Here is a 25,532-nt window from a genome sequence, read left to right as displayed (position 1 = left end):
TCCAAATTAAACTCCATCTGCCACTCCTCGGCTCATTGACCTAACTGATCAATATCTCTTTGTAATTTTACATGACCTTCATCACTGTCCACTATACCACCAATTTTGGTGTCATCCGCAAACTTACCAATCATGTTTCCTGAATTCTCATCCAAATCATTTATATAAATGATAAACATATGTGAACCCAGTACTGATCCCTGTGGAACACTGCTGGTCACAGACCTCCAGTCTAAAAAACACCCTTCATCACCATCCTTTGTCTCCTAGCATCAAGCCAATGTTATATCCAACTGGCAAGCTCTCCCTGAATTCCACGTGATCTAATTTTCCTAGTCCACCATCTTTTCTGTTACTTCCTCAAAATACTCAAATCAAATTTGTGAGGCACGATTTCCCTTGCACAAAGCTCTGTTGACCATACTTAATCTGTCCTTGCCTCTCTCAAATGCATGTAAATCCTATATCTGTCAGAATCACCTCCAACAACTTACTCATCACTGATGTCAGGCTCACAGATCTATAGTTCCCAAGTTTTACCTTACATCCTTTCCTAAATAGAGGCACAACATTAGCCACCCTTCAATATTCTGGCACCTCATCCATGGTTATAGATGACAAAAATACCTCTCCCCTGAATTCCCTCACCGTTCTGAGATACATTTGATCAGATCCAGGAGATTTATCTACCTTTATGTTTTCTAAGACTGCCATCACTTCCTCTTCGGTACTGTGAACTGTTTTCAAACATCAATATTCTCCAGCCTTGATTTCTTTCTCTACAGTAAAAACTGACATGAAATATTAATTTAGTATCCACATCAAATCCCGTCTCATAGCCTGCCTCAATTCCCTACAGTTTGCCTACCAACGTAACAGATCCACAGCAGATGCCATATCTCTAGCGCTGCACTCATCCCCGGAACATACAAACAACAAGGCCACCTACGTGAGACTCCTGCTCACTGACTACAGCTCTGCCTTCAACACCATTAACCCCTCCAGACGAATCTCAAAACTCCATGACCTTGGACTTGGCTGCGCCCTCTGCAACTGGATCTCAGTTTCTGACCCACAGTCCACAATCAGTGAAGATAAGTAACTGCATCTCCTCCACAATAACACTCAATACTAGACCTCACAAGGATGTGTCCTCAGCCCCCTTCTGTACTCCCTGTACACCCACAACTGTGTTGCCAAATTCTGAATGAACAACTACAAGTTTGCTTACAACATCACTGTGGAATCATATTTCGTAGAATCCCTACAGTGTGGAAACAGGCCCATTGGCTCGACAAGTCCACACCAACCCTCAGAGCATCCCACCCAGACCCATTCAGGTATAACCCATCTAATCTATACTTCCCTGAAAAATATGGGCAACTTAGTACAACCAATCCATGTAGCCTGCACACCTTTGGACTGTGGGAGGAAATGATCTCCTACAACCGCTTCCATCAGGCAGAAAATACAGAAGCCTAAACACATGCACTAGCAGTTTCAGGAGCAGCTTCTTCCTAGGCATTATTAGACTTTCTAGCCTCAAATAATGCTGATCTTGCTAATGCTGATCTCAACTACCTCAGGCTCTGTACAATGTAACCTGTATGCATCTGTTTAAGTCTTTTTATGACCTCTGATCTGTACATCCTTTTTTGCTATGATTGCCTGTACAGCTTGTAAACAAAGCATTTCGCTGCACTTCAGTACTCATGACAATAAATCAATCAATTTTCTATTTCCTGATGTTCAATACACAGATGACCTTGTTGATCTTTGAGGGGCTCTATTGTCTCCCTTTCTGCTCTTTTAGACCATAAGACATAGGAGTGGAAGTAAGGCAATTCGGCCCATCGGGTCCACTTCGCCATTTAAATCATGGCTGATGGGCATTTAAGCTCCACTTACCTGCACTCTCCCTGTAGCCCTTGATTCCTTGTGAGATCAAGAATTTATCGATCTCTGCCTTGATGGCATCCAACGTCCCGGCCTCCACTGCATTTCGTGGCAATGAATTTCACAAGCCCACCACTCTCAGGCTGAAGAAATGTCTCCTCATTTCCATTTTAAACTTACCCCCTCTAATTCTAAGGCTGTGCCCACAGGTCCTAGTCTCCCCGCCTAATGGAAACAATTTCCCAGTGTCCACCCTTTCTAAGCCATGCTCCTAATGTACTTGTTGAATCGGTTGAGATTATCCTTAACCTTACCTGCCTAGGTTTCCTCATAACTTTTTTTTAACCCTCCTAATTTGTCTAAAAAATGTCCATACACCCTTTGTACTTCTCAAGAGATTCATGTGAACCCAATTGTCTATATCTAATTTTGACTCCTTCTTATTCTTGATGGAAATCGCAATATCTTTACGCATCCACTGTTCCGTACTCTTTCCAGTCTTACTCTTTAACAGGATCATAATGCTTCTGGGCTCTCGTTATCATACTTTGAAAGCCTCCCACTTGTCAGTCGTCCCTTTACCTGCAAACAGTCTACTTCAATCAATTTCTGAAAGTTCCTGCCTCATACCATTAAAATTTGCCTTTCACTATTTAAGAAATTTAACTTTTATGGAAGCCCTATTCTTTTCCATAACTATTTTAAAACTAATGTAATTATGATCACTACTCCCAAAGTGTTTCCTGACTATCACTTTGGTCATTTGCTCTACCCCATTTCACAAGAGAAGGTCAAGTGTTGCTCCTTCTCTAGTAGTTGCATTTACACATTGACAAAGAAATTATTTTGAACACACTTTCAAAATTCCTCACCATTCAAGCCTTTAACACTATGTTAATCCTTGTCAATGTTTAGAAAATTAAAATCTCCTAGTATTACAGCCTTATTATTCTTCCATATATCTGAGGTGTCCCTCCATATTTGCTCCTCAATTTCCTTCTGACTATTGGCACTCTTGCCTCCCGTAGCAATGGCCAAGATGGCCGCAGATTAGCATGTCCAGAGGCCTAGTGCGGGAGCAAGGCTAATGGCTTGGTGCAGTGGTAGCAGTTTGGTGTGAAGCGGGGGTAGTAGTTTGGTGCGAGAGCTGGGGACAGTAGCCTGCTGAAGGAATGGAGACAGTTGTCTTGTGCAGGAGTAGGAGCAGCAGCCCGGTGCGAAGCCAGGGTAGTGGCCTGATGCAGGAGCAGGGGTCATGGCTTTGTGCGGGAGTCGGGGCAATGGCCTGACGTGGGAACAGGGGCAGCAGTCCAGGAATGGGGGCAGCGGCCCAGTGTAGGATTTGGTGCAAGAGCCTAGAGCAAGGCCAGTGGCCTGGCGCAGCAGCTGGGGCAATGGCTCAGTGTGATGGCAGCCAGCAGTGAGACCACATGGATGTACTCTGGGCTGGTCTGCTGCGGACAGGCCTTGAGGGCATTGCTTCTTGTTTTTCTGATCTATGGTTACACTGTTTATAGCTGGAATGTAACTATTCTTTTCTTCATTTCTCCAATATGTAACTAAGGACTGTACCTAAGATGGCACTGTGTGTTGGTGGCATTGTTACACTGTAACTAATCTTATAACTGAAAAAGCTGTACCTAGGTACCTTTGCACCTATGATGGCGCTGTAAGTAGTGACTTATAAACTTTTCACTGTACTGGAGTACGTGACAATGAAGCTAATTCAATTCAATTCTGACTGTTGGAGGGTTTGTACAAACTCTCCAGTCCTGGCAACATACTAATAAATCTTTTCCGAATCCTCTCCAATTTAATAATATCCTTCCTATAGCAGGTGACCAGAATTGTACACAGTGCTCTTCAAGTGGCCTCACCGACATCCTGTGCAATCTCAACATGATGTTCCAACTCCTAGGCTCAATGGTTTGAGGAATGAAGGCTGAAATAACACCACAGAGGCTGCTATCTCGTCACCAAATCACCCATTATTTATATGTGCACCGAACTGGACACAGGACTGGCTTTCTCAAAGATAATGGGAACTGCAAATGCTGGAGAATTCCAAGATAATAAAATGTGAGGCTGGATGAACACAGCATGCCAAGCAGCATCTCAGGAGCACAAAAGCTGACGTTTTGGGCCTAGACCCTTCATCAGAGAGGGGGATGGGGAGAGGGAACTGGAATAAATAGGGAGAGAGGGGGAGGCGGACCGAAGATGGAGGGTAAAGAAGATAGGTGGAGAGAGTGTAGGTGGGGAGGTAGGGAGGGGATAGGTCAGTCCAGGGAAGACGGACAGGTCAAGAAGGTGGGATGAGGTTAGTAGGTAGCTGGGGGTGCGGCTTGGGGTGGGAGGAAGGGATGGGTGAGAGGAAGAACCGGTTAGGGAGGCAGAGACAGGTTGGACTGGTTTTGGGATGCAGTAGGTGGGGGGGGGGAGGGAAGAGCTGGGCTGGTTGTGTGGTGCAGTGGGGGGAGGGGACAAACTGGGCTGGTTTAGGGATGCAGTAGGGGAAGGGGAGATTTTGAAACTGGTGAAGTCCACATTGATACCATTAGGCTGCAGGGTTCCCAGGCAGAATATGAGTTGCTGTTCCTGCAACCTTCGGGTGGCATCTTTGTGGCACTGCAGGAGGCCCATGATGGACATGTCATCAAGAGAATGGGAGGGGGAGTGGAAATGGTTTGCGACTGGGAGGTGCAGTTGTTTGTTGCGAACCAAGCGGAGGTGTTCTGCAAAGCGGTCCCCAAGCCTCCGCTTGGTTTCCCCAATGTAGAGGAAGCCGCACCGGGTACAGTGGATGCAGTATACCACATTGGCAGATGTGCAGGTGAACCTCTGCTTAATGTGGAATGTCATCTTGGGGCCTGGGATGGGGGTGAGGGAGGAGGTGTGGGGACAAGTGTAGCATTTCCTGCGGTTGCAGGGGAAGGTGCCGGGTGTGGTGGGGTTGGAGGGCAGTGTGGAGCGAACAAGGGAGTCACGGAGAGAGTGGTCTCTCCGGAAAGCTGACAGGGGAGGGGATGGAAAAATGTCTTGGGCGGTGGGGTCGGATTGTAAATGGCGGAAGTGTCGGAGGATAATGCGTTGTATCCGGAGGTTGGTAGGGTGGTGTGAGAGAACGAGGGGGATCCTCTTGGGGCGGTTGTGGCGGGGGCGGGGTGTGAGGGATGTGTTGCGGGAAATACGGGAGACGCGGTCAAGGGCGTTCTCGATCACTGTGGGGGGAAAGTTGCGGTCCTTAAAGAACTTGGACATCTGGGATGTGCGGGAGTGGAATGTCTTATCGTGGGAGCAGATGCGGCGGAGGCAGAGGAATTGGGAATAGGGGATGGAATTTTTGCAGGAGGGTGGGTGGGAGGAGGTGTATTCTAGGTAGCTGTGGGAGTTGGTGGGCTTGAAATGGACATCAGTTACAAGCTGGTTGCCTGAGATGGAGACTGAGAGGTCCAGGAAGGTGAAGTTTAGAAAATCATAACAGGTATAGTTAAGGTGGATAGCAAAGCTATTTTCCCTAAGATGGGGAGTTCAAAGTTAGGGGGCATAATTTTAAGGTGAGAGGAAAAAGATTTAAAAAGGACATGAGGGGTAATGTTTTTTGACACAAAGAGTATCTCGTGTGCCGAATGAACTGCCAGTGGAAGTGGTGGACGCAGGTACAGCTACAGCTACATCATTTAAAATACATTTCGATAAATACATGAACAGGAAAGGTTTCAAGGCATATGGGTCAAATGCAGGCAAGTGAGACTAGTTTAGTTTGGCAACATGGTTGGTGTGGACTAGTTGGACCAAAGGATCTGTTTCCATGCTGTACGACTCAATGGCTTTTCAGCTGTCAATCTCATCTCACCCCTGGAATTCAGTTCTTTTGTTCATGTTTGAACCAAGGATGTAATAAAGGTCAGGAGCTGAGTGGCCCTGGTGGAACCTAAACTGGCATCCTTCAGCAGGTTATTATTCAGCAGGGTGATAACACATTCCACCAATTTACTGACCATTGAAAGTAATTAGTTGGATTGACTTTGTCCTGCTTTTTAAGTACAGGTCATACTTGGGCCAATTTCCACATTGTTTGGTACATGCAAGCGTTGTAACTGTATTGAAGTAACTTGGCTAGGGGAGCGGCAATTTCTGGAGCACAAGTCTTTGGTACTATAGCTAGAATGCTGTCAGGATCCATAGTCTTTGCAATTTCCAGTACCTCCACCTGTTTCTTGATATCACATGGAGTGGATCAAATTGACTGAAGACTGACATCTGTAATTCTGGGAACTGCTGGAGGAAGCTGAAACGAATCATCCATTTGGCACTTCTGGCTGAAGATTGCTTCGAATGCTTCGCCTTATCTGTTGCACTTATGTGTAGGGCTTTTTCATGATTGAAAATGGGGATATTTGTGGAACCTCCTCCTCCTCCAGAGAGTTGTTATAATTGTCCACCCCCACTGGATGTGGCAAACCTGCAGATCTTAGATCTGATTCATTGATTGTGGGATTGCTTAACTCTGTCTATCACAGGGGCAACATTTTCATGCAAAGGGAGGTGCCTCTACGGAATGACCTGCCAGAGGAGGTTGGTACAATTACAACATTTACAAGGCAACTGGATAGGCAGGTAAACATTCTGCTGGTTACCAGATACCATCCTTCCTTGGCTGATGAATCAGTACTCCTCTGTGTTGATCTACACTTGGAGGAAGCACTGAGGATGGTAAAGATGTTCAATGTACTCTGGGTGGAAGATTTCAATATTCACTATCAACAGGGACTTGGCAGCAATGCCACTGATCAAACTGGTCAGACCCTAAAGGACAGAGGGTTGACGGATATGGGCTAAATGCCGGCAAATGGCACTAGATTAATTTAAGGATATTGGGTTGGCATGGGCGAGTTAGACCAAAGGGTCTGTTTCTTGTGCTGTACATCTCTATGGCTTGCTGCTTATGCAGCTTGATTTACAAATGGTCTGGTTTGTTAGGTTCACCAGGTTGACACCTCATTATTAGGCATGCCTGGTGCTAATACTAGCATGCTTTCCAACCCTCTCCACTGAACCAGGGTTAATCCCCTGAGGTTAATCCTCAGGATTAAGCCTGGCCATGAGGTTACAGATTGCGTTGGAGTACAGTTCTGCTACTGTTGCTGGCCCACAGTGCCTCACAGTCTTAAGTTGCTAGATCTGTTCGAAGTTTGTTCCAATTAGCACGGTGATAGTTCTCTGCAACATGATGCAGAACATTCTCAAAGTGAAGGCAGGACTTTATCTCCATAGGGACTTCTTGGTTCCCTCACTATCTGCCACAAAGAGTCAGTCTATTAGCTATGTCTTTTAGGGCCTGACCAGCTCAATTAGTAATGTCACAGCCAAGCTACATTTGGTAGTAGACATTGAAATCCCCCACCCAGAATACCTTTTGCACCTTTGCCACCAAGTGTTGTTTAACATGGAGGAGTATTGATTTATCAGCTGAGAGAGGATGGTATCAACAGGAGGCTCCCTGCCCATGTTAACCTGAAACCATGAGACTTCATGGGGTCCAGAGTCAATATTACGGAATCCCAGGACAACACCCTCTGAGCTGTACACCACAATGCCACCATCTTTGCTGGATCTGTCTTGCTGGTGGGACAGGACATATGCAGGGATGGTCTTGATTGTGTGTGGGGCATTGTAAGGTATGATTCCGTGAGTATGAATATGCTAGATTGGTTCTTGCCTATTTTATGAGACAGCTCTCCCAATTTTGGCACCTGCCCCCAGACGTCAGGAAGGAGGACTCTGCAAGGTTGACAAAGCTGTTTCTACAAGGCTGTTGTCTTTTCTAGTATCTAGGGGTCAATGTCAGATGGGCAATCCCATTTCATTTCTTTCTTTCTTGAGGCTTTGTAGCAATTAATACAACTGCTTGCTAGGTCATTTCCAGAGGGCAGCTAAGTCAACCACATTGCTGTGGATCTTGAATCTTTCCCTGAAGGACATTAGTGAGTCAAATGGGTTTTCCAACAATTCACAATGGTTTCATGGTCATCAGCAGATTCTTAATTTCAGACTATTTTAAAGAAAAAATTGAATTCCCCTCAAAACAATATATTATTATGACATGCTTGTAAATTTGAACAAATCCTCATGCTACTCCTAACACATTATTCATTGGTATCAAATCAACCTCATCAACAGCTTAATGGAATACGAACTGTTGAAACCTATGTGAAATCAGGACTGGATTTATGGTACTTCTACTTTCATACTATAATGTATTTCATCCTTGTACTGTCTGATATTTGCAGTGACTTTTTGTTGTTGGTAATGTTATTTATTCTTCTCCCAAGTATCCTGGAAGAAGCATTTTACAAATAGTGGGCTGGGCTTTTCAGCATTCTCCTGGTTGTCTACTATAACTGCAATGAAAACATTGTTGAAAGCTTGGTGAATGATGCTACTTTTTCCTGATAATCTGTGGCTATTTTCCAGATGTTACATAGACAAAACAGGAAAATTCTGAAATTCACCCTTGGTTACATCTTTGTTAATTCCAAAATAAAATTGATGGCTTTTTATTCATCTGTCTTTCTAAGGGATAATACAGTTTGAGGTCAACTACCATAATTCTAGAAGCTTATAGGGGGAAAAAAAGCCTTGTCAGTCAATTAACTGAGTGCTTAGTGCAAAACATTATTACTTACTGCAGCAAGTATTCCATGCACTGCTCTGGCTGACATAGTCCTTGACAGTTAAAGCCCAGTCTTAATACTTGTAATCGTGAAACACCAGGTATGCATATCTTCAGCAAAAGAAAGGAAATCAGGCACAAAAACAAAGGATGCATGCAAGTATGCGTGGCAGAATATGTTCTGCTGCTCTGATTTCATTACATGATGTGTCATGAAGTCTGTTATTCAATTGCAAATTTTCTGTGTAAGACCGTAAGTTGATTATGTTAATTAACATCTTAACGAATGCCTTTTCTAACGCCTAAACTCCACACAAACAAACATTTTGTTATTATAGGAAGAACTTGATCACTTTCTCCAAAGAAGAACCATTCATAGGAGGAATTCCTTAGCAAAGTCACATAGCACCAACCGGTTTGAGAAAATATATAGGTTTTCACCTTTAAATGACTGCTGTGAGGCTTTCTCTCCTTCCCATTTTGCAGAAACATGCAGCCTTCAGTCAACCTCTCCTCCACAAAAAACTAAGATCACAATCATGAATGAAGGAATGTTTCAGCCACTAAACAGCACAATAATTGGCAATTTCAATTTTAATGAAAGACTGGAGCAGATGTTAGTCCACCAAGACTAATTCTCTTGTATTCCATTTATCACTTGGACTGTGATTGTAGTTCTTAATTAACAATCACATAATTTGCTGGACTGGAACTTGAACACACGAGCTTTTGACTCAGTGCCACATTAAGCTAAGGCTACCACTGTGTTGTACTATGGCTGAATGGCTGCAAGGCTCATAACAGGAATTAATACAATATAAACAGGTAGAACTGAGATAGTGAGCAGATTGAAACAGGAAGGTGAAGTAAGCACCTGACTTCATAGCATAATATCACTGCTTGCAGACCAGCTGGAATAGCAATGTTCCCAACAGTCCATTAAGAAAGAGAATGGCTTCCCTTCTGATAACTGCAGTTTCTTTTTGCTGCAGAGAATGGCCATTCTCCCAACCAACACTTGATTGCAAACATAATCTTGCCAGACTGCCAAGTATCATCCTGATCAGTTGCAGACTCCTAATGGTAATCTGAGGTAACAAAGTGTGGAGCTAGATGAACACAGCAAGCCAAGCAGCATCTTAGGAGTGCATTAGCCCTAAATGTTAATCTTGCTAGTTGGCAGCTAACCAGCCTGTCATTATTAAATCTCAGGAATTGGCAGATTTTCCATGCAGTATCCTGTTCTGTCAAAACCTTTCTGCCTTCCATAAACATTGAAGTCACTGTCTTTACTGTCTGGGTGCTGCCTAGGATTACAATGAAAGGAAGTTTGAAAACCACTGGATTCTCCTGCTGTCACAGCAGCAGTTTCTATTATGAGATTACAGAGCTCCTTGTCACATTACAACGATAACATCCAGACAATAAACAGGTTATGTGTTTTACAGGCAGCCTCACTTTCAACAGTCAAGGGAGTTCCATCAAGATATCTCTGACATTCTTCATTTTGTTGTATTTGTGGTTTCTGAGCATAACATGATAAAAATAGTCTATTCCCATAAAGCCAGCTTTATTGAGTTTTCATGGAAGTTGAAAAGGTCTTGCTGTTATGAGTGAGCAGGAGACACTTCTCCTATTTAGATTTGGCAGAGGAAGAATTAGATTTACAAGTAATCAATCATTAGAAAAATGAAGGACAAGGAAAAATAATTGAAACTCATTCCTCCGGTGTCCTATCCTGTTGTTACACCCAGTGACAGTCTGAATAGTCCCATGTTTTTTAGTTCAACTATTTTGTCTAGCAAAATTATCCCAAAGATTAATCTTTGTATGAGCAAAGAAATTCCTTTGTGTGTACATGAATGTCTCACCCATTGTTATAAAAAAACTACACGGTATCATAGATTGTACATGATTTCTGTTGCTCGAAGCTTGGAAATTCCCAAGCTAAACCTCTCCAACTCTGGATGGAAGTTTGCTCGCTGAGCTGGAAGGTTAGCTTTTAGTCGTTTCGTCACCATTCTAGGTAACATCATCAGTGAGCCTCTGACAAAGCACTGGTGTTATGTCCCGCTTTCTATTTATCTGGTTAGGTTTCCTTGGGTTGGTGATTTCATTTCCTGTTCTTTTTCTCAGGGGATGGTAGATTGGCTCCAAATCAATGTGTTTGTTGATGGAGTTCCGGTTAGAATGCCATGCTTCAAGGGATTCTCATGCGTGTCTCTGTTTGGCTTGTCCTAGGATGGATGTGTTGTCCCAATCAAAGTGGTGTCCTTCCTTATCTGTATGTAAGGATACGAGTGATAGTGGGTCATGTCATTTTGTGGCTAGTTGATGTTCATGTATTCTGGTGGCTAGCTTTCTGGACAACACATCCATCCTAGGACAAGCCAAACAGAGACACGCATGAGAATCCCTTGAAGCATGGCATTCTAACCGGAACTCCATCAACAAACACATTGATTTGGAGCCAATCTACCATCCCCTGAGAAAAAGAACAGGAAATGAAATCACCAACCCAAGGAAACCTAACCAGATAAATAGAAAGCGGGACATAACACCAGTGCTTTGTCAGAGGCTCACTGATGATGTTACCTAGAATGGTGACGAAATGTCTGAAAATTAACCTTCCAGCTCAGCGAGCAAACTCACATCCAGAACCTCAACCTGAGCTACAAATCTTCTCAAAACTCGCTCCCTAATTTCTCCACCTCCCCCCCCCCCACCCAAAAGCCTCCTTAAGACTTTTTGGCCATGCCTTTGATAATCTGTTGTTATAATATTTTCTTAAGTAGCATGGCGTCCAATTTAGCTCGAGAATGCTCTTATGCAATTCTTGGGATATTTTATTGCTTTAAATCATTTTACAATCATAAGTTGTTGTTTGCTTTCTATTCTTAGCAAAGCATAAAGACTGTCTCTCCATGGTGTCATGAATAAAGTTGGCAGATCAGAAATGAGGAATCAAAGGCACAGAGAGAGATTTTATCTCAGCCTGTGGCATCATCTGAAGAAGTGATGGAACAAAGATCTCCACATTACTTAAATACAAATAATTATTAGTTATAAAGGATAAGCCTTTACAAAATAGTATTTGACTCATTTAGAGTAATGTTTAGAAAGGGTGTGATTGCTCTGTGGGGAGTGTAGAAAAGATCGATAAAGGTTCACTGTAACAATTCTATGAAATTCTGATTCAGGGTTGAGGGACTTTAGTGACATGGATAGATTGAAGAATCGTAGGTTGCTCTCCTTTGAGAAGTTCACAGGAGATTTAATAGAGGCATTTACAGTAGTGACAAGTCGAGACTGAGAATGTGGATAAAATGCTTCCTCTGGGGTAAGGATCGAAAAACAGAGGTCACAGTTAACAACTAAAAGGCAACAAAGAAACATCTTTTCTAAATATACTGATTGTGGTCTGGCATGCTTAAAAGAGTGACAGAGGCAGATTTGAGCAAGGTTCTCAAAAGAGAACTAGAAAAGCACCCAAAGAGAAAAAAATGTGCAGAGTTATGAAAGAACTGATATTGGGACTAATTATATTGCTCTTGCAGAAAACTGTGACAGGCTTGACTAACTAAACAGCCTCCTTTTGTGAAGTAATCATTCCATAGCTCATGTCTATGATCTATTTCTGATATCCAAAGTACTCACCTCAAATCCTGGAGCACAAACACATTTACCAGTGATTCTGTCACAATCAGCCCCATTCTGACAGTTACAGATTTGCTGACAGTTCTCTCCATGAAACCCAGAGGAACAAGTCGCATTGCAGTACAGGCCAGTCCAGCCTGCTTTACAGGAGCATTCACCAGATAAAGGGTGGCAGCTGAAAAGAGCATCAAACAGGTAACCATGTAATCCTCAGTTTTATTATGTTCACTGTTTTGTAATAAATTATTTCTTTCAATATACAAGATCAGAAAAATCAAAGTCATCATCAACAATTCCCAAATGAAATCTTGACTAATACACAGTTAATGTAAATGCTTGGCAAGGATTTCTAAGAAATAGGAATAAGATTAATTCAGATCTTTCTACCGAGATAATAATTGTTCATTCAGCATTTCAATCTAACATAGAATGTAAATAAATTTACTCAGAAGTAGCTACATTTCTAAGATGTCCTGTGGCTTTGAATGAAATTCAATATTTGAGGAAAGTTTTTTTTAAGAAAACTGATCACCTACAAGGAATTATAACCAATTTTCTGACTGATTACATTAAAATAAGATATTTAGAAAAATAAACTCTGATGGCAAATAACAGAGTTTAAAGTTAAAGTTGACTGAATGTCAAAATCCAAAATCAACACGCGCACATTTGAAACAAGAAAGTCACTGAAATATCCTCAATGCAATGATGTATTTTGCACAGTTTTATGTAGCTTTCATGTGCTCAGAAGTGGTAATTTCTCCAGAAAGTTCTTACATTATTAGTTCCTTGTCAAATTACTATGCAAACTATTGAAAGATGTTATTGCCCTAGATCTCGACCAAGCATTTGTTATTACTCAAAATTAGAATGATATAGAAATAGTAGGAACTGCAGATGCTGGAGAATCTCAGATAACAATGTGTAGAGCTGGATGAACACGGCATGCCAGCAGCATCAGAGGAGCAGGAAAGCTGACATTTTGGGTCTAGACCCTTCTTCAGATATGAGGGAGGGGACTGAAACTTCAGCTTTCCTGCTCCTCTGATGCTGCTTGGACTGCTGTGTTCATCCAGCTCTACACCTTGTTATATGAGAAAGATATAGTTTGCTTGAACAGAGCTCTACAGAATACACTGTCATGGGGCAGTACAAACAAATGACATAATAAAATGTGCTCCAAACTGAAAGCGTGCAAAATCCGAGAACCTCTGCTTCAGAGTTCTCAATCTCAGCCTTTCTTTGAATAGAAAATGTAGCTCAAGGTTCCACAGGAGCAATCTGTGGATTCATAATCAGGCCACTCCTGCAAAATCTCTTGTCACAAGGTAGTGATGGCATAACCTGATGCATAAGAGATGGATTCTGATTTCACCAAAGTCAGTATTCTGACAATGGTACGGTACAAGATAAAGGAGAAAAGACATTAATCACGGCAATGATACAGCAGCTCAAGGTTTATGGTATCACAGGACAGGTATTGTAGTAACATACCAAAATTTGCCAGTTTATTAGCATGGATGATGATGGACTCTCCTATTGCTTTGACAGATGAATGCAGAATGAGTAAAAAGTATGCAACATCATGAATACGATATTGTAATGTTCACTCTATACAATAGAGAATAGGTTATAAAATATATACAAAATTATATGTTTTTGTGTTATAAATTATGTTGTTTAACTTGCAAAAATAATACGAGGAACATTAGAGAATTTACCCAGTAAGATTTCCATATGGAGAATGGAACAAGTTTTGGGCTAGCATTGATATCAAATTATTTAATCATTTTCCTGTTTCTAAATTTTTCTTCACTATTTGAGAAAGAACTAACTGACAGTTCTCCGGTGTGTGTGTTCAACAAAAATCATCAACTAAAAAACTTTAAGTATGTTTCTGCCTGGTCTTTCAGGCCACTGTCTTTTGCTTTTGCATTTGAACATTTTACGACCCCTTTGTATCTTGATTACTTGACCCAGTTGCTATTCTGCATCTGTTTCTTGAAGGAAATGACAGATATTTTTATCTTACAATTAGTTGCAAAACATGTTGCTAATTTCCTATTTAAAAGTCACTCTTCATTTTCTCGTTTCTGTAGCACTTTAATTCAGCAAGTCACGACATTCATCAAGCCCCCTCTTAGAAAGTCGTTCTTAATTTTAAGTTAACACTTAGCAATTAACTGAAACATTTATCTGGAAAAATTTTTTAAATAGCTGTGAGGATATGGTGCTTAATTGTGAGGGTAAAAAATGTCTCTCTTACCACTGCATAAATAATTTTAAAGTAGTTTTAATTTTCAGTTTCTTGGAGAATCAGGGAGCTTTAATTCAAAAAATCAATTTTAAATAATCTATAGGAAATACATTTATCATTCTAAAGAAATTAAAAGTTTAAATTTATAGCCCCTTGACATCACAATATTGGTAAATGATAACTCCATGAACTGAACTTTTAACATTAATGAGGCATGGGCTAGATATTTTTAAATCAACCTGTTCAGATGTGTTATTACATACACCTCTCCAGCAGGCAAGACTTGAACTTGGGTCTTGTGGCTGAGGGTAGGGACACTACATCTGCATTACACAAGTCCTCAAAACATGTAGTATCAGGTCATTCGCCTGTTTACCAGCTCAACCAGTCTTCTTATCACCTTTTTTATTGAAATAATTTTTATGTAACTGTCAGCCAATTTGATACCACTCATCGATTTGATTTTCCTGTTGTACAATAAAAAATAAAGAGGGTGTTCAGCTCCTCAATACTGTTCAGTCATTCATATTTCAATTCCATTAGTCTGAATTGCTCTATATTCCTTGATACCCTCATTGAACAAAATCCACTGACCTCCGTTTTAAGAATTTATATTGACAACTGACATCCACAGCCTTTAGGGGAACAAAATCCAGATGTTCACATCCCTTCAGGAGATAAGAAAAGTGCTCACTCCCAAAATGCAGTAAGTTAAAAGATTGGGAATTCTTGCCTATTAGGAAAGTGAATACTTGCCCTGGGATTCATCATACTGGACCTCTTAACATTTTCACTTGATTAGGACATGCTAACTTTCTGAGTAATTTTATACTGTACTTTATCTTTGGATTAGGGATCTGAAACAAACTTTAAAATATGATTTAATATATGCTCCAAGTGCTAAACTATTTTTTGTCAGATTGTTTTTATACTTTACAAAGTTGAGGCTAAACAAGTGTCTTAATGTTGGTCAGAGAATCAATATCATCTAATTTAGTGTTATATAGCTCAAAACTTGTACCTTCAAAGTATGTTAAAGAATTGATCATTTTGTTAAAATAGTAAATAAAATAACCATATATCAGATTAAAATTCCCTCACTTTGTATTTATCTGGTTTAGCTGAAATTCTATCAAACATTACTAGAAAAATAACTGTAAAGTGAAAAAGTTGAAAGTTAATGGTGTCCATTTTGTAAACTATTGGATAAAGTAATAGTCTTTGTTTCATGATCCTGATTGTAAAGAGCGGCAAAACATTAAAATATCTACCAGAAAAATATCCAGATGATCTGGTTATTATCACTATTATTTGCGAGACCTTGCTGTGTTCAAATTCTTTCAGAGATAGTAGGAACAGTAGATGCTGGAGAATCTGAGATAACAAGGTGTGAAGCTGGATGAACACAAGAGGCCAAGCAGCATCGGAGGAGCAGGAAGACCTGTTTTGTTTTCTGCATCACACCAGCAATGACACTTCAAGATGAAGTACCCATATAGAGGTCGTTGGAGATACAATAGAAGTGCAAATTACTGACTTTTCTCCTTTTCATTTTAAAGCTTCTCGATCATAGATGGGGATTTAGTTGGGTAGGAGCACAAGTTAACATAAACAAGGAGGAAATAATGGAAAACAAGATATATGAAATAACCCAGCATTCTCTACCTCATTTTCATGCACTCCCAAGTAGAGTTTTTTTATGCCCATCCCCAGGAAATAATGTTCGAAAACCTTTTGATTACCTTTCCAAAATCAGATAGAATATGGCAAGAAGTCTGTACAAAAGCAGCTTTGGCCTCCTTATGAGTGTACAACTTGATTAGCTGAGTACATCTTATGACATCACAGAAGACAAATAATTCCATCTTTGCATGAAATCACTTCACTAGTCATAGTAATCATTTTGTTAATACCTTTGACTATGTTTGCCATTGCAAGGGCACTGCTTGTGGCACTTCAGTCCATATAACCCATCTGGACAAATGCTGTCTTGACAACGATCTCCTGTGAACCCTGGCTCACAAAGACATGCTCCATTAACATGGTAACATTCAGCTCCATTGAGGCACTCACACCTTTGGGCACACTGTAAGCCATAGCTGCCAACAGGGCACTCCTCCTGACATCTATGTGAGAATAAATAATGAGTCACATTGTAGACAAAAAAAGTATGCAATAATCAACACTCATCATACAAAATCAACTTAAGTTTATTCATTTAAATTTATTTACAGAGGGTTTGAAATTACACTTACTTGACGCTGAAATTATTGAGCTGGGTATTATAACAGGAATTCTGATCATGCTTAAAATACTGGATACAAAATACGAGTGAAGACGTATACTCTTAAGAGACACAGATGTAATTTCAAAACTAGACAGAATAATGAACACTTAAGATTGATTACGTAGCTCTTATCAAGATTACCTATTAGCATTTGGCAAAGAGCCATTGTTTCAAACGGGAATTAGCACAGGAACAACCCTACACATCTACTATAAAGCACTCATCTTATATTCATAAAAATATAAGAATCAAAGTGCAGTACTTACCCATTTTTGACTAATCCCAAAGGCAGGTGAGACCGGAGGAGAGAAACTTGTGGCCTGTCAAAAGGTGAAAACCTGCTGGAAGTTCTGACAATCAGGTACCCAATAAGTAGTCAATTGATTTTCAACTGGTAATTGGATCTAGAATGGGAAGGTCCAATAGGCTGGTAGCTTCACAACTCAGCAGTGCCATGTAGGAATTCACGTTGTACAATATTCCCTAGACTCCCAGGATGAAGGGTCAGTCACTGCTGAGTTAATTATCCTTTGGAGTGCAGCATATCACAGGTTGGGGTTGTGGAAAAGGAGGGGTATTGGGATTGTAAGCAAGGATAAGTGTATCTCTCACTAAATAACCTCCTGTCCTATGCCCAATCACCGAAAATGAGTTATTATTTTATTTACTTGTCTGTGGGATGTGGGTGTCACTGGCCGCTTAGCATTTATCACCCATCCCTCGTTGACCATCACAAGGTGTTGGTAAGCTGCTTTCATGAACTGTTGCAGTCCACCTGCTGTGCATTGACCCACAATGCCATTAGGGAGGGAATTCCAGGATTCTGACCCAACAGCAGTGAAGGAATGGTGATATATTTCCAAGTCGGGTTGGTGAGAGGCTTGGAGGGTAACTTGAAGGTGGTGTTGTTCCCATTTGTCTGCTGGCCTTGCCATTCTAGATGGAAGTGGTCATGGGTTTGGAAGGTGCTATCTGAGGACATTTGGTGAATTTCTGCAGTGCATCTTGTAGATAATACACACTACCACCATTGTGCATCGGTGGAGGAGAGTGTGGATGTTTATGGATGTAGTGCCAATCAAACGGGCTGCTTTGTCTTAGAGTGTCAAGCTTCTTTGTGTTAGTGGGACTGCACTCATCCAGGCAAGTGGGGAGTACTCCATCACACTCCTGACTTGTGCATCGTGGATGGTGGACAGGAGGTGAGTTACTTGTTGCAGTATTCTTAGCCTTTACCTGTTCTTGTAGCCATTGTGTTCATGTGGTAAGTCCCATGAGTTTCTGGTCAATGATGACTCCCACGATGTTGATAGTAGAGGATTCAGTGATGGTAACATCATTGAATGTCAAGGGGCAGTGGTGAGATTGTTTCTTATTGGTGAAGGTCATAGCCTGGCAATTGTGGTGTGAATATTACTTCCCTCTTGTCAGCCCAAGCCTGGATATTGTCCAGATCTTGTTGCATTTGAACATGGATTGCTTCAATATCTAACGAGTCACAAATGACGATGAACACTGTGCAATCATCGGTGAACATCCCTATTTCCGACCTCCATGATGGAGGAAAGGCAAAGCAGCTGAATGTGGTTTGGCCTAGAGCTCTACCCTGAAGAATTCCTGCACAGATGCTCTGGAACTGAAACGACTGACCTCAAACAACCACAACTTTCTCGGTGTCAGGTATGACTTTAACCACCGGAGAGTTTGCCCCCTGTTATCCAATGATTCCGGTTTTGTTAAGGCTCCTTGATGTCACACTCAATCAAATGTAGTCTTAATGTCAAGGCTGTCACTTTCACTTCACCTCTGGAATTCAGATCTTTTGTCCATGTTTGAACCAAGGCTGTAATGAGGTCAGGAGCTCAGTGGCTCTGGCGGAACCTAAACTGGGTGTCACTGTGCAGATTATTGCTGGCACCTTCCATCACAGGTCAAGCTGAAATGATTACAGCTCAGGTGTGAATAAGCCTTGGTAACTGACCATTTATAGACCTCAGTTGATTGTGAGTTGATAAGATAGTGCATGTTCCTCCCACTCATAACTTAATTCAGTAAATGTGAGAAGATGGCAGGGTTCTTATATATCCCAAACCTACCTAACGGAAGTTCCCTTCCTGCCTCAGGCCTGAAGGAGCCTGCTGAACGAGCAGCTGCATCACATAATGAGACTGTTCAGTTCATGAACTGAACATGTCCATTCAGCTTCTTGAACCTAACCTTGTAACTAAATTCCCTCATCCCTGGAACCATTGTGATAAATTTCCTCTGCATGCTGTTAAGGGGCTACACATCCATTCTAAAGTATGGTGATCTGAAATGAGTAGAGTACTCTGGTTTTGGCCTAGATAGAGCTTTATAAGGGTTCACCATAGGTTCCTGGTTTTTGTACTCAAGATCCCGTATACATTGTTAACCACTCCCTCAATATACTTTGCCATTTTCAAAGATCTTGGGTTGAATCTTAGATTTTTTTTGCATAACTACAAGCTATGTCACATTTTTTGGATAGATTCTCACTGTGAGGCTAGTGAGATTTCTCACTGTATCTTACCAGACATTATACTACGCCTATGGTGGCCCTCATGCCCAATTCCATCTGTCCCAAAACAACTCACCGTTCATAGATATCCACCAAAAGTACCGCATCCTTTGCATCTATGCCTTCTTGAGAGGTTGTTGTGCACCCTGACAAGTATTAGTAGCTTGTCATTGCCCTTCATTTGAGAGAGTAATGGCACAGCAGGCACAAAGCCACTTTGCTTACGGCATTTGTGGGTATGGTTAACATTCCCATGTAACCATATTCCATCCAACAAGACACACACTTTACTTTGTCCTCAGATACATTCCACCTGATGACCCTCTCTGGGTCCGTGAGACTCTTTCTACATTAGCCAGTGGTCACTCACATCCTGTCATTGACCAGTAGGGGAAATCATGTACAGACAAGCACCCAAGCAACAAGTCCAAATGTGAACTTTTACTTCCACTCAGAAAGAAGAAACACAAAAGAAGCAAACAGAGGTTGCAGTTCGTATGTACTATGCAAACCAAATACTTGCACTGGCTGACTGATCAATATATTGCATTCAAAAGGGTGCACCTACTATGATTTAATCCCCTTTCCATCCCAGGTGCTTCTCAACCATTCCATTTTCCAATGCATCCATTTGAGCCTAGTATCACACATATGTGTTATATGGAGGAGTGATGTTTTTCTTGTCCCACAGCAACCTTGGAAGATCCACAAATAACAGACTGCTTTTGTCAGGCATTTGCCTCCTTTTAAGTTATTGGGATGACGATGTTAGTTAAGTTACTGCATGCATTGCATATGCATGAAGAAACATTTACAATTAAAATGCAGATGCAGTTTGCACAGTTGACCGTAGCAGGGTCCCCGTGCACACTTATTGAAGATTGGCAGAGGACCACCCAGGACCGTTTTGCCCAAACCTCTAACCAATTTCCATCTAGACATAAAGAAATGCAGATGATGAAGATTTGAAACAAAAGGGAAATTACTGGAGAAACTCAGCAGGTCTGGGAACATCTGTGGAGAGAAAGCAGAGTTAACATATTGAGTCCACGGACCCTTTTTCAGAATTGACAGTAGCTCGGAAATGTGGTATTTATGCTGATGACAGGGTGGGTGTAGACACTCAATCCGCTCCTGTCCACATTTGCAAGGCAAAGAATGACATATTTAATGTTAGCATGCAGGTAGGCATTAATAAGCAAGAACTAAGAAAGCAAGAGAGAGTTGCAAGTTGAGGGGGATTACAACTTGTTAAATACCTTATTATCACCACAACTAAGACCTTTCAGTTCAACTCATCTGTGCCAATCAGATATCCAAATCTGACCATTTGCCAGCATTGGGCCCATATTCCCTCTGAACTCTTCCTATTCATGTACCACCCATTGCCTTTTCAATGTTGTAACTGCAACGACCTCCATCACTTCAGGTCCCTTTTAAACCTTTCCCCTCTCACCTTAAAACTATCGCCTTGGAAAAAGATTTTGGCTATTCAACTTATTCACACTTTCATGATTTTGTAAATGTCTGTAAGGTCACTCTTCAGCCTCTGTTGCTCCAGGGAAAAATATCCGTGTATTCAGCCTTTCCCTTATAGCTCAAACTTTCCAGTCCTGGCAACATTCTTGTAAACCTTTTCTGCACCCTCTCAAGTTTAACAACATCCTTGCTATTGAAAGATGACCCAGAATTGTACACAGTATTCCAAAAGTGGCCTTACTAATGTCCTACACAGTGGCAACATGGTATACGCCTATACTCAGTGTTATGACCAGTGAAAAAAAGCATGCCAAATGCCTTCTTCACCAGTCTGTCTACTTGCGACTATGCACCTGCACTCCTAGGTCTCTTTGTTCAGCAACACTCCCCAGGGCCCTACCATTAAGTATACAAGTCCTGCCCTGGTTTGCCGTGCCAAAATGCGACACCACATGTATATCTAAATTAAAATCCATATGCTACTCCTCAGCCCATATCTGAGATAATCTTTTTCACTATCCAGCGCAACACCTATTTTGTATCATCTGCAAACTTACTTAGCACACTTCCTATATTTGCATCGAAATCAATTATATAAATAATGAAAAGCACTGATCCATGTGGCATACCACTGGTCACAGGCCCCCAGTCCAAAATGCAACTCTCCACCACCACCTTCCGTCTCTTACTTTCAAGCCAATTTTGTATCCAATTAGCTAGCTCTCCCTGATCCCATGTTGATCTAATCTTATTATCCAGCCGACCAAGTAGAACCTTGTTGAATGCTCTGCTTTCATCAATTTTCTTTGCCACCTCTTCAAAAAACTCAATGAAGTTAGTGAGACATGATCTTCCCATACACAGAACCATGCAGACTATCCCTAATCAGTTTTTGCTTTTTCCAAATATATGTAAACCTTGTCCCTCAGAATCTCCTCCAACAACTGACATAAGGCTTATTGGTCTATAGTTCCCTGGCTTCTCCTTACTACCTTCCTCAAATAATGGCACTGCATTAGCAAACCTCCACTTTTCTGGCACCTCACAGGTGGCTACTGATGATACAAATTTTTTTTATTCATTCACGGGACGTGGGCGGCGCTGGCTAGGCAGCATTTGTTGCCCATCCCTAATTGCCCAGAGGGCAGTTAAGAGTCAACCACATTGCTGAGGGTCTGGAGTCACATCTAGGCCAGACCAGGTAAGAATGGCAGTTTCTTTCCCTAAAGAACATTAGTGAATCCAGATGGGTTTTCCAACAATTTGCAATGAACTCATGGTCATCAGTAGACTCTTTATTCCAGTTTTTTTAATTGAATTCAAATTCCACCATCTGTCATGGTGGGATTTGAACCCAGGTTCCCAGAACATTACCTGAATAATGTTCCCATTACCTGGGTCTCTGAACTAACAGTCCATAGAACATCGAACATAGAACAATACAGCGCAGAACAGGCCCTTTGGCCCTCGATGTTGCACCAACCTATGAACTAATCTAAGCCCCTCCCCCCACACTATCCCATCATTATGCATATGCATCCATCTCCAAGAATATATATCTCCATGCTATGGAAGAAAGCTGACATGTTAAATCCATCTACAGTTTTAGATTCCTCCATTGTTAACAATTTTTCTTATCTTCCTCTGTTCCCCTCGTGGAAGTGTCTTGGACCAAAGGGCATAATCTCAAGGGACTGCCCTTTTAAGACAGGTAAGGAGTAATTTCTTCTGAGGTTATAGAATTTGCAGAATTCTTAGCCTCCAATGGACTCCAGAGGGTGTGTTTTAAATATATTCAAGGCTGAGATGGAGAAATTTTTACTTATGGAAGTAAGGGATCCAGAGAAAAGTTGGGAAAAGTCAGGAAAGGTGAGTTGAGAATTAGATCAGCCATGTTGTTATTGAATGGTAGAGCAGACACAATGGGCTAAATAGCTTGCTTCTGCTACTACATCTTAAGGTCTTTCAATGCCTGATCGAGAAGCAACCTGCAGTTACTTTATGTACAAATATATAGTTCAGCTTAAACAAATCCTGAAAGTTCACATGTTGTACAATCTTCTATATCCAAATGAATAATTTGACATCGTCAATTCTTCATGCTTCAACGAGACCAAAGTCCAGTGAGAATACACTTGGCCATTGCCTCCGCACCAATTATCTCAGCAAAGGCACAGCAATCTCTTACTGAGCTTCCCACAAAGTTCTGGGAAACACCTGATAAGGTCCTGAGGATTTATTTACTTTTATGTGTTTTAAGACATCCAACTCCTCCTCTTCTAAGAAACATAAGAAACAAACGGAGATGCAAAGGTAGACACTGGGCCGCTCCAAATTGATGCTGGAAGGCTAGTGATGGGAGATAAGGAAATAGCTGAAGAACTTAATAAGTACTTTGCGTCAGTCTTCACAGTGGAAAACATGAGTAGTACGCCAACAATTAGGGAGAGTCGGGGGCAGAGTTGAGTATGGTAGGCATTACAAAAGAAAAAGCGCTAGAAAAGCTAAACGGTCTAAAAATTGATAAATCTCCTGGCCCCAATGGGCTACATCCTAGAGTTCTGAGAGAAGCAGCTGAGGAAATAGTAGAGGCTTTGGTTGTGATCTTTCAAAAGTCACTGGAGTCAGGGAAAGTCCCAGGTGATTAGAAAATTGCTGTTGTAACCCCCTTGTTTAAGAAAGGATCAAGGCAAAAGATGGAAAACTATAGGCCGATTAGCCTAACCTCGGTAGTTGGTAAAATTCTTGAATCCATTGTCAAGGATGAGATTTCTAAATTCCTGGAAGTGCAGGGTCAGATTAGAACAAGTCAGCATGGATTTATTAAGGGGAGGTCGTCCCTGACAAACCTGTTAGAATTCTTTGAAGAGGTAACAAGTATGTTAGACCAGGAAAACCCAGTAGATGTTATCTAGACTTCCAAAAGGCCTTTGATACGGTGCCTCACGGGAGTCTGCTGAGCAAGGTGAGGGCCCATGGTGTTCGAGCTGAGCTACTGGCTTGGATTGAGGATTGGCTGTCTGACAGAAGGCAGAGAGTTGGGATAAAAGGCTTTTTTTCAGAATGGCAACTGGTGACGAGTGTTGTCCCGCAGGGTTCAGTGTTGGGGCCGCAGCTGTTCACCTTGTATATTAATGATCTGGATGAAGGGACTGGGGACATTCTGGCAAAGTTTGCCGATGATACGAAGTTAGGTGGACAGGCAGGTAGTACTAAGGAGGTGGGGAAGCTGCAGAAAGATTTAGACAGTTTAGGAGAATGGTCGAGGAAATGGCTGATGAAATTCAACATGAGCAAATGCGAGGTTTTGCACTTAGAAAAAAAGAATGCAGGCATGGACTATTTTCTAAATGGTGAGAAAATTCGTAAAGCAGAAGTACAAAGGGATCTGGGAGTGTTGGTCCAGGATTCTCTAAAGGTTAACTTGCAGGTAGAGTCCATGATTAAGAAAGCGAATGTAATGTTGTCGTTTATCTCAAGCGGGTTGGAATGTAAAAGCAGCGATGTGCTTCTGAGGCTTTATAAAGCTCCAATTAGGCCCCATTTAGAATACTGTGTCCAATTTTAGGCCCCACACCTCAGGAAGGACATACTAGCCCTGGAGCGTGACCAGCTGAGATTCACACGGATGATCCCTGGAATGGTAGGTTTAACTTACGATGAACGGCTAAGGATCCTGGGATTGTACTCATTAGAGTTTAGAAGATTGAGGGGATATCTAATAGAAACTTACAAGATAATGTATGGTTTAGAAGGGGTGGGCGCTAGGAAGTTGTTTCCGTTAGGCGGGGAGACTAGGACCCGTGGGCACAGCCTTAAAATTAGAGGGGGTAAATTTAAAACTGAAATGAGACGACATTTCTTCAGACAGAGAGTGGTGGGCTTGTGGAATTCATTGCCACGAAATGCAGTGGAGGCCAGGACGTTGGATGCCTTCAAGGCAGGGATCGACAAATTCTTGATCTCAGAAGGAATCAAGGGCTACAGGGAGTGTGCAGGGAAGCGGAGTTGAAATGCCGATCAGCCATGATTTAAATGGTGAAGTGGACTTGATGGGCCGAATGGCCTACTTCCACTCCTATGTCTTATGGTCTTCTGTAACATGAACTCTTTTCAAGACATCACTATTTATTTCCCCAAGTTCACTAGTTTCCATGCTACTCTCCACAGTAAATACTGATGCAAAATATTCGCCTGCTGTCTCACCAGCTCTTGTGGTTGCACACATAGATGATCATATTGATCTTTAAAGGGTCCTATTCTCTCCCTAGTTTCCCTTTTGCCCTTCATGTATTTATAGAATCTCTTTGGATTCTCCTTAATTCTTTTTGTCAAAGCTATCTCATGTCCCCTTTTTGACCTCCTAATTTTCTTCTTAAGTACACTCCTACTGCACTTATATTCTGCTAGGGATTCATTTGATCCCAGCTGTCTTTACCTGACATATGTTTATTTCTTCTTCTTGACTCCAGTCTCAATTTCTCTAGCCACTTTTTATGTGATATTTTATCAAACTACTTCTTAAATTTCTATTCGACAACCTACATCTATCTTCACTGACCTTCGTTACTCCATCAAAAAATCTAATTAATTAATTTAGACACTTTTTAAAAATTTATTCACGGGATGTGGGTGTTGCTGACCAGCCTTCATTGCCTGTCCTTAGCTGCCCAGAGAGCAGTTAAAAGTTAACCGCATTGCAATGGGTCTGGAGTCACATGTAGGTAGATCAGGTAAGGGA

The 25,532-nt window shown here is 41.5% G+C and overlaps 1 protein-coding gene across 3 annotated transcripts in view; it reads right to left on the bottom strand.

The window, feature by feature from the left end:
• The window catches only part of megf11 (multiple EGF-like-domains 11), a 498,254-nt gene that overhangs the window by 109,278 nt on the left and 363,444 nt on the right, over window positions 1-25,532 (bottom strand). For all 3 annotated transcript variants that reach the window (XM_059639362.1, XM_059639360.1, XM_059639361.1), the window contains 2 exons: window positions 16,400-16,612; window positions 12,230-12,404 (listed from right to left, as the gene is read on the bottom strand). In XM_059639362.1, coding sequence (XP_059495345.1) covers window positions 12,230-12,404; window positions 16,400-16,612 — 388 coding nt within the window. The remainder of the gene's footprint in view (window positions 1-12,229; window positions 12,405-16,399; window positions 16,613-25,532) is intronic.

Source organism: Stegostoma tigrinum, chromosome 33, assembly GCF_030684315.1.
Source record: "Stegostoma tigrinum isolate sSteTig4 chromosome 33, sSteTig4.hap1, whole genome shotgun sequence".
NCBI lineage: Eukaryota > Metazoa > Chordata > Chondrichthyes > Orectolobiformes > Stegostomatidae > Stegostoma > Stegostoma tigrinum.
This window is presented reverse-complemented; position numbering and strand designations above follow the sequence as displayed.